This window comes from Cucurbita moschata, unplaced genomic scaffold, assembly GCF_002738365.1.
Source record: "Cucurbita moschata cultivar Rifu unplaced genomic scaffold, Cmos_1.0 Cmo_Scf00056, whole genome shotgun sequence".
Lineage (NCBI taxonomy): Eukaryota > Viridiplantae > Streptophyta > Magnoliopsida > Cucurbitales > Cucurbitaceae > Cucurbita > Cucurbita moschata.
In genome coordinates this window covers 1,431,453-1,440,742 of record NW_019268572.1, presented here as the reverse complement: position 1 = coordinate 1,440,742, position 9,290 = coordinate 1,431,453, and the positions used below count along the sequence as shown (strand labels likewise).

Sequence of the window (9,290 nt, the reverse complement as noted above, 5' to 3'; positions counted from 1 at the left end):
AGATGTTAGACAAAGCACCTTGACAGAAGAAAGTCCTACTCAAACAATCAAATTCAAAACTCTACTAAACAAGTAGAGCACATGATACGAGAAGCAGTGGATGTAAGATAATGGAGTTTACAGTTATTGTGACATGCGATCCTTCAGCCACTGGGATGTCAGTCCTACCAGCAATCTCCAACTGATGAAACAACAAAAATTAAGATGAGACAAGCAAAGGGGAACCAAAAAAGTAAGAGAAAGAAAAACAAGAGATGAACAACATTAAGCAAAGGTATGATTCTTATCTATTCATAAGTGACTCACCAGATGCAAGGCATTTCTTGTGGAAAGAGTAGTATAAACATTCCCAAAAATAGTGGTTAGTCCAAGCACATCCAACTCTGGGGATTGTAAAGCCAGAAAAATGGCCATAGCATCATCTACAGATATATAACTAACTTCATCAGTAAAATACTCTGCCCCAACCAGATGGACTTGAAAAATCGGTTCAATTAGGATCGAAATGAATAGAGATGGAGCAATTTAGGTCTGTGTTAAACATAATCGATGAGAAAAACGAAATGAAAAACATTACCGATGCCAGGGTCAGTGTCGATGATAGTCTTCTTGCGGGAATCGGCCATGGATTTTGAGAAGAGAAGAAGGCTAATGTGGATCGGGGTGTGAAGAAAGAGAAGAAGGGATCAAGATGAGAAGGATGAGATGGTTAACATTTTGATGTCAGGATCTTCCCTAATTAAATATTGTAACCATTCAAGTTGAGGAATGTGGATGATCTCCTCGAAATTCAGTGGAAAAGTGAAAAGGAAAGCGAAAAGCTGATGGCCTTTTTGTGTTCACCCGCCATTGTAGAAAGGGTGGAATTCCACCCGATAATATAAGTGTGAGTATTCTATATAATGAGTTTGTATAAGATTAGACCATAAAATACTTAATCTCTCGTTTTGTTAATTGAGAAATGTAACGACCCACTTTTTGAGGGACTCGAGTCAGGGATAATTACTCAATGATGTGGAAATAAGAAAAATTAGTAAAATTTAAAACTTTTAAACACATGCACTTTGAAATTTAATTACTCAAATGACGAATTTTTTTTTTTTAATTTTTTATTTTAATAAGAAACAAGAAGAGACCACTAAAATACACTACTACAAGATCAAACTATTTAAAATGCATCGAATAAGGGACTGCATACTCAAATGTGATGGGACTCTCTGTAGCCAACAACCCAGATGTGACTCCGACCGCTACGTCAAACTTCACCTAAAAAGAAAGTTGAAGTAGCAGAAATGAGTATATAAAATATACTCAGTAATTAGTTTGTTGGTAGTTCATATTTTATTATTAAGTATTATTGATCTTATTCATGGGTTCCGTATCTTATTTTCTTTTGGGGATTTATCCCCTCCTATTAGGCTTTTCCTAGGCTACACCCTACCTTTTCTCATTCTACTTTGTTTTGGACCTCCAGCCCTCAGAATATTCTAAAGTTGTCTAGGTCTCCAGTTAGTCGTTTCTGCTAGTCTCTCATTATTATCATCATATCTCAGAGTCCTCGAGGCGCGACCTCGATATAACTCATAGGGTTCATGCATGTTAAGGCTTGACCAACTCTAAGGTGCAACTGTGGACCCCTACGCTCGTGGCAGGTTCACTGAAAGAAAGTTAACTGGCAAACTTCCTAAAAGTCCCCATAGGGCACAAATCATATATCATAAAACATCATATGCCAGTTATATGGTTATCCGGACCCTTGACAATCGAGTCGAGTTTACGATGAGGGGCTAGTTGGCGAACCTCTATTGTCCCCATATAACCACATAAATTACATGCATGAACGATATTCATAACTAACTCATAAGGTACAACGTTGACCCTTGTCGCTCGTGATAAGCTCACTACAGAAAGCTAACTGGCAAATTTCATGGTAGTCCCCACGGGATACAATCATAAATCATAAAATATCGTAAGTCAGTTCTATGGTTATTCGGACCCCTGACAATCGAGTCACGTTCACAATTAGGGGCTAGTTGGTGAACCCCTATTGTCCCAATATAACCGCATAAATCACATATGAAATAGTGACATGGCATAGCAATTTAAACATGGATACCTAGTCGTACATTCATTTCTTTAACTCTTGCGTACGCGTTTTAGTAAACATATATAATCATTCGACTTGTGCCATCTCAGCTCGTTCTATACTCAAACTTGTATAATCACTTTCCTATAACATGTAATAAAGAAATGCTTCCAATTTCGATCACATCATAGCTCAACAGTTTATTCATCGATAAACGTGCAGCTTAACATTTAACGTTACATACATCAAACCAACTCATTTCATGCTCAAGTTTCGATGACATGCTTCTCATATCTTACTTTCATACATGTTATGAGCATAGCTAAATCTAAAGTGGCATCACTCCGGTTCTTCCAAAAAGTCCCAAATTCCATCGAACTCCTCAACTAAATTAAGTCAAGAGAATAAAATTAGGGAAAATTGCTCGAAAAACGGACTCGGAGAGGGTTAAAAACCATAAAAAGAGGAAAGGTAAAAAAATTGGCCTTTGACTGGTCAACGCTGACCATTCATGTGACCCTTGCGCGTATATATATATATATATATATATATATTCGTATTAATATTTTAGAGCGGTATATTTTATTTTATTTTATTTTATTAGATTTAGTTAGTTTATATTTTATTATTTGTAAGTATTAGTTGGTATTTTGTATTCTATTTAAACCATTAAAGATTGAACCTTCGATTTCAATTCTATTTTTTCATTCCTAACTTTCTATTGTTTCGTTGAGTAATAATATTTTCAGATCTATTCACACGTTTGAGTGGTAGATATTGTGTCATCTTCTTTTTCTTCCACTTGCTACCGTTATGTGGGTTCATCTTGAAGTTAACAAAGAACTTAGCCCAAAAGTCCTCCCTCTAAAAAACACAATAGCAGACAACTACGGACTCAAAGATGATGAGACTCAACAACTCTTGTATGTGGAGACTTGTTTTTTTATTTCCACGAGTGCAAATGACTTTTTTAGCCAATTCAATAAATTTTTTATGAGAGAATTAGTGGTACTCAAGATGAAAAATGTAATTATAGGGGTAAAACTAACTTGTGACCCACCTGTAATTACAAACAACTCATTAGGCAAGTCACTTGCCTATAATTTTTATACTCATAGACACAACTTGTCCAAAAATGTATAGGAGTTCGACTATAAATCTATGATGGAGTGACCTATAATTAATGAATAAAAATTAATTAATTAAAAATTTTAGTTAATTAGCTCTGATGTGATTGGAGTTCCATGCTAGTTTGATAACAATAAAAGGAAATAGTTGAAAATAGTGGAAAGAAATTTTTGAAATGTTAACATTTCTTTTCACTAATTACTATTTTGTGTTCAAAATTTACTTTTTTGCCATACTCTTTTTAGGTCCAAACTTCTTTTAAAATGAGTTTTTTAAGGATAGTATCAGAGGATACAGGTGTCTTGGTATTACGCTTTAGCCGGCGTGTTGGATGTTGCTACATACATTCGCTATCCGGCACGATATCTTTAAATGACATGGCATGGGCACGGGAGGACCAATGCCTCGATAGAACTTGAATGGATGGATGTTCTGGAAGTCCCGATGAGATGAGTGACACGCAGGCCCGTTCTCGATGGCATGACCGAGTGAGTTGTGATGGCCGATGACACCTCAAGACTCGAGATGGTGTCAAGACATATGGGCCATGTCGATGGAGATCGAGATGACAAGATGAGACGCGATAGTGCATTAAGAGACCTTGACTCTGAGCAGAAGCAAGGTCGAGCCAAATGACTTGGCCTAGTGTAGAGGCAAGTCGATTGTATCGCAAACGATTGAACATGCACGCGCAGGGGGCGTGTGTGGTCGAACAAGCTTGGATTCCGCACAAGAGATGTTCGAGTGCGAAGACAAACCTCGCCTAAGGTTCGACGAAGGCACAAAGCCAAGGCGAAAAATATATATAATGACCCAAAAATAAAATAATATGTGTTTAGGTAGGTATGTTTTTGTGTTGATATTAATAATAATAATGATAATTATTATTATTATGGTAATTATGAAATAAGTAAATAAATGAATTAGTTAAAAAAGAAAGAAAGAAGCTGCTGCAATGCAATGGAGAAAGGAGGAAGGGACAGGTGGATTAAGGATCAAGAATCAATCAATCAATAGAATAGGTTACGAGTTAAGGAGAACACATCTTCAAGGGGAAAAAGAGAGGAAGATGGAGATGAGGAGGAAGGAACAGGTGGATTAAAGGGGGAAAAATAGAGGAAGACGGAGGTATGTGGGGTGTTGTAGGGTGGTAGAGATTGTTGTAGCGGTGGAAAATTAGAGAGCTGCGGTGTGAGATTAAAAATGAAGAACAAAAATGAAATAAAAATAGAAAAACAGGGGAATAGAGTTAAAATTGGTGAATCTTTTGGAAATACTCATGGTTTAGTGATATGGGTTTTCTTACCTTCGAATAAACGCCTAATATGGCTTATCCCTTAAGCTTCTAACGCTGATAGTTTCCACAAGCGTTCCTCTAATCTCAAGCTTGTGCCCCGACAAGGAAATCACCTTGACTTCCGGTTTGTCCTGTTCGACTCCTTTTGACCTGTCCTATCATGATTGGTCTATACTTACTTTAGAAATTGTGAAATATAGGTCTAATTGGAAGGAATTGTGTTGAAATACCCTATTAAACGTACATCCAAGGGAAAAGGAGTTCGAAACCAAGTAGCATATCGATCTTTGAATTAGTTCTTAACTTGTTTTACAACATGTAAGTATGTTATTTACCTGATTAAGAGTTTAGTATGTTAATACGTGTTGTGATGATATTGATTGTCTAATTGTATATTGTGACTGTTTGCCTATGATGTAAGCATGTAATACATGATTACTAAAATGTTCTATGCGTAGAACATTATAAACGTATGAAAGCATGCATCAGATGTGAGTATGCTAAGCATGTTAATGGAAAGGTTATGACTCTAAGATATGCTTATAGATTGTTGAGTCATGGCTTATTTATATGAGTATTGTAGTCTACTAATTCTCGCAGAGTTCCTGACCAACGCGCTGTGTGCTAAGTCAGAGAGAATGAGTGCTCCTGACCGTTGGTATATGAGATGTACAGGCCGCCAGAGCAATTAGTAGACAGGCCGGATAACCATAGAACTAACACATGATGTTTTATGATTTGTGTCTGTGGGGACTATTAGGAAGTTTGCCAGTTAGCTTCCTTTTGGTGATCCTATCATGAGTGGTAGGGGTCCACAGTTGCACCTTAGAGTTGGTCGAGTCTTAACATGCATGAACCCTATGAGATCTATACTGAGGTCGCACCTCGAGGTCTTTGAGATATGATGACGATGATGAGAGACTAGCAACAACGACTAACAAGGAGACCTAGAGAACTTAAGAATATTCCGAAGGCTGGAGGTCTAGATAGGACCAAGAACCAAGAGAAAGTAGAATGAGCAAACCTAGGGTGTAGCCTAGGAAGAAGCCTATACAAGGGAATGAATCCCCAAAAAGAGAATAAGATACCGAATGTATGAAGAAGATCAAAGATTTAATAATGAAATATGAACTATCAGCAAGCTGCGTAATGGGTATATTTTATATACCCATCCCCGATACTTCAACTTTCTTTCAGGTGGAGCTTGATGTAGCGGTTATGGGCACACGTGGGCAGTTGTCTATAGAGAGTCCTATCATGCTTGAGTTTGGAGGTCAATGAGTAACGGTCTTTGCCTCAAGTCTCTCGAAAAGCGGGTCGTTTCAATAGTCCAGTTCCTATAAAACTATCACAAAAATATCCCTACTGGGTGATAAGGCTAAGCGAAGCGTAAAGGATGAGAAATTCAAACTATTAGCCCCATACGAGGTTTGTGAAGACGGGGTAAGCTATGATGATCGATAATATCCCGAGACTTGGGATGACATCATGACATGAAAGTCATGTCAAATTGGATCCAAGAAGAGAATTGAGATGCGATATTGCATTGAGAGACCTTGGCCCCGAGTAGAGGCAAGGTCTATTGGCATTTACGTCCTAAAGCCTCGTAATTAATTATTTTATTTTTAATATTTTATGTACAATTTAATATTATCCATGGTGTGAAATCCAAGATTATTAATGTAATCTTGACCGCATATGGTTGACATACAAGAGGATAGTGTTCAAGTAATAACCTAAAAGGTCTATAGTATAAGGTTAAGGTTGGCTGTCTTATCCTGGTAACACTATTGATACGACCTACTTTGTAATCGTTATAAATGATTTGATCCAAATCGTTCATGTAGAGACATGTGAGTGGGGGTTTCTTATACAATGAGTTTGTATAAGACTAAACCAATAAATATTTAATCTCTCTTTGTACATTTATTAATTGAGAAGATTAATATTTCACATGATCATATGATATTAATCTTGAGTGAGTTATGAACTCTGCATGTGATGGCTTGTCCTTTGATTTGTATGGGTGAAAATGGCTCTTTTAGCCGATTCAATATGTGATATAACTGTTGGGTTTTATGTCATAAAACTCATAGTTTGTAAACAAAAAACATATTCTATTTTCAATAAAGTTATTATTATTGTTTATTCAGTAAAAATTGTTATTGAATAAAGTAAACTTTACGATCATTAATCTAAATCCAATAAACTAAGAACACTCTGGCTATAGTATGATTACTTAAACTATATGTAGAGACATAAGAGTGGATCAAGTTCAAGTATATAGTCAAAATGATCTATAGTATAAGGATAAGGCTGAGTACCTTATTCTAGGGACACTATGGATGCGGCCCACTTTTGTATATGATATAAACAATGTGATCACTAAATTGTACATGTGGAGACATGTGAGTGGGGGCGTCCTATGCAATGAGTATTGCATAAGATCGGACCATGAAGAAAACCACTCTCACTTTATAATGTCGTTTACTGTTGAGACTGATTTTCTTTTCATTCGATAACCTAGGTAACTCGGTTTTAATCCTGAGCTAACCATGAACTCCTGTTTATTCAGAATTATCCTTAGATTTGCATGGGTGAGAGTGGCTCTAGTTCGCCGACTCAATAGGCCTCCCATTTTAGGGGTAAGACTGGGTGAATGGCTGGGGACGTGGGGTGCAAGACGGAATTCACTCCTACCCACTTTTAGGGATAGAAGAAAGGTAGTTCCCTTAAGCATTGACTCCAGGTCTTGAACAAGGGGTCCCACCCTCTCATTAGCCTGAGAGGGATTCGGTTTACTGGTTGGACCACAAACCAATTGTTCATTAGAGGATCAGTGAGACATAAGAAACAAGAAGTAACTTCAGGGGTAAAACGGTAAATTGACCCAGCTCTAGTTACGAACAACCTGTGAAGGATCAACTTACTAATCATGGTTATATCAGATGGACAGAAATATATCTATAGTGAGGGGAGTGCAACTATTAGGCTATAGTGGAGTGTCCTAGTAGTTAACGAATGTTGGTTAACCAGGTTAATGAGTTTAAACCGGTTAATCTTGGATCGTTGGAGCCCATGATCTATAGGTCCATTAGGTCCCTCTGCTAGCTCATATCGGACTAAACCATAGAACAGTGTGACGAGTGAGTTCGAAGTGTTCGAATTCAAATTAGGGAATATGCGTTACATATATACGATATATTTAACCGCAATTTTGTTTTATTTACGAATTAAACAAAAAGAGAGAATCTGAGATATTTAAATAAGATTTAAATATCTTAATCAATTATGTGTCGGAATTGATTGGGATTGACATTTGAATTAACATTAAATGATTAATTACTTTAATTTGAAATTCATTATTCAAATTAATTGTTGAATTAAAATGAAGAAAGTCAAAACGTTGACTTTCATCTAATGGAAAAATCCATGTTAGTGGAATTTTGAGGTGTCAAAATTTGGTTTAACCAAACTTGCATGTTTGCCAAATAAACCCCACAAGTTTGAGTGGAATTTTGAGTGTCAAAATTTGGTTAACTCAAACATGCATGCTTGCCACATAATCCCAAACATTTGAGTGAAATTTTAAGTGTCAAAATTTTGTGATCTCAAATTTGCATGAACATGCAAACATGACTCTTTAAATAGAGTGATCATGATACATGGAAGGTCTTCTTCATCTTGGTGAAAAACCTTGAGAAAAAACTCTCACAAACACTCTCTTCACATATACAAAATCCCTCCCAAGTTTAGTCACTCACCGGATTCCACAATCCCGTTCTAAGGCCGGAGGATAGTGGAGAAGACACTAGTGGTGGTTCGAAATCGATTCGTGAGGCAAAAGGAGTTTGAACTACAAAAGGTTAGTATTTAAACTCATTAAGTTTTAATACTTATGAATATGCTAGTTATTTACAATAATTGATGTTCTAAAAGTGCCTAAGATCCAAATTGCTTCCGCGTGTGTTATATTAACACAGTTACAGAATCTGTTAAAATATGAAGAAGATTTGATTCTAAATTAATTTCTTATAACTATAACTATAAAAGAAAAGAAATCTGAGATAGGATTTTACTATAATAATTTTTTATTTATTTATTTATTATTATTATTATTTTTTTTTTCTTTTTACCGTTGGCGTAGATGGGTTGAAGAGAGATAATTGTGGAAAGGGAGGAGAGAAGTGGGAAAAGATTTTTTATTTTATTTTATTTTAATTAATTTTTTATTATTATTATTTTAACTATTTTTATAATTATTTTTATTTGTTTATTTATTTATTTTTTGCTATTACAGTTCTCTTATAACAATCTTTTAGAGCTATAATTATTAGATTAGGATCAAGTCAATCTATAAGATTTTGAGGTGCAGCTTTAAATATATTTCTGTATTTATCGTGTGCTAAAGTGATTTAATAGTAGGAATTGTTGTAATGAACCAATAATAGAAAAAAAAATCATAATTTTAATTTTTAAAATGTAAAATAAATCTTAATATAAATATGAAAATACATGTATAATAAAACTAATACTTCCTACATCTTTCTTGATTTTGAATTAGAATAAAAATGTTACGTGAAGCTGATAAAAAATACCAAAAATAATATTAATTATTTTGTTTAAGTATTATTTTGATCTACCTCCTATCTAAGACCTAACTTGGTCTTACTAACAAAAAAAAATATATTTATAAATTAGTCAATATTAAGCATGAATAATAATTAATCTATCACAACCTTAAAAAAAGAATATTATATATAAATTTTTATCCTAAAA

The 9,290-nt window shown here is 35.2% G+C and overlaps 1 protein-coding gene across 1 annotated transcript; it reads right to left on the bottom strand.

The window, feature by feature from the left end:
* Window positions 1-49: 49 nt before the first annotated feature.
* On the bottom strand, window positions 50-867 carry LOC111436583 (probable uridine nucleosidase 2). Its single transcript, XM_023074330.1, has 3 exons — window positions 578-867; window positions 307-422; window positions 50-181 (listed from the first exon to the last, which is right to left on the bottom strand). The coding sequence occupies exons 1-3, from the start codon at window positions 624-626 to the stop codon at window positions 65-67; spliced, it is 282 nt and encodes a 93-aa protein (XP_022930098.1). The 5' UTR covers window positions 627-867; the 3' UTR covers window positions 50-64.
* Window positions 868-9,290: the final 8,423 nt, after the last annotated feature.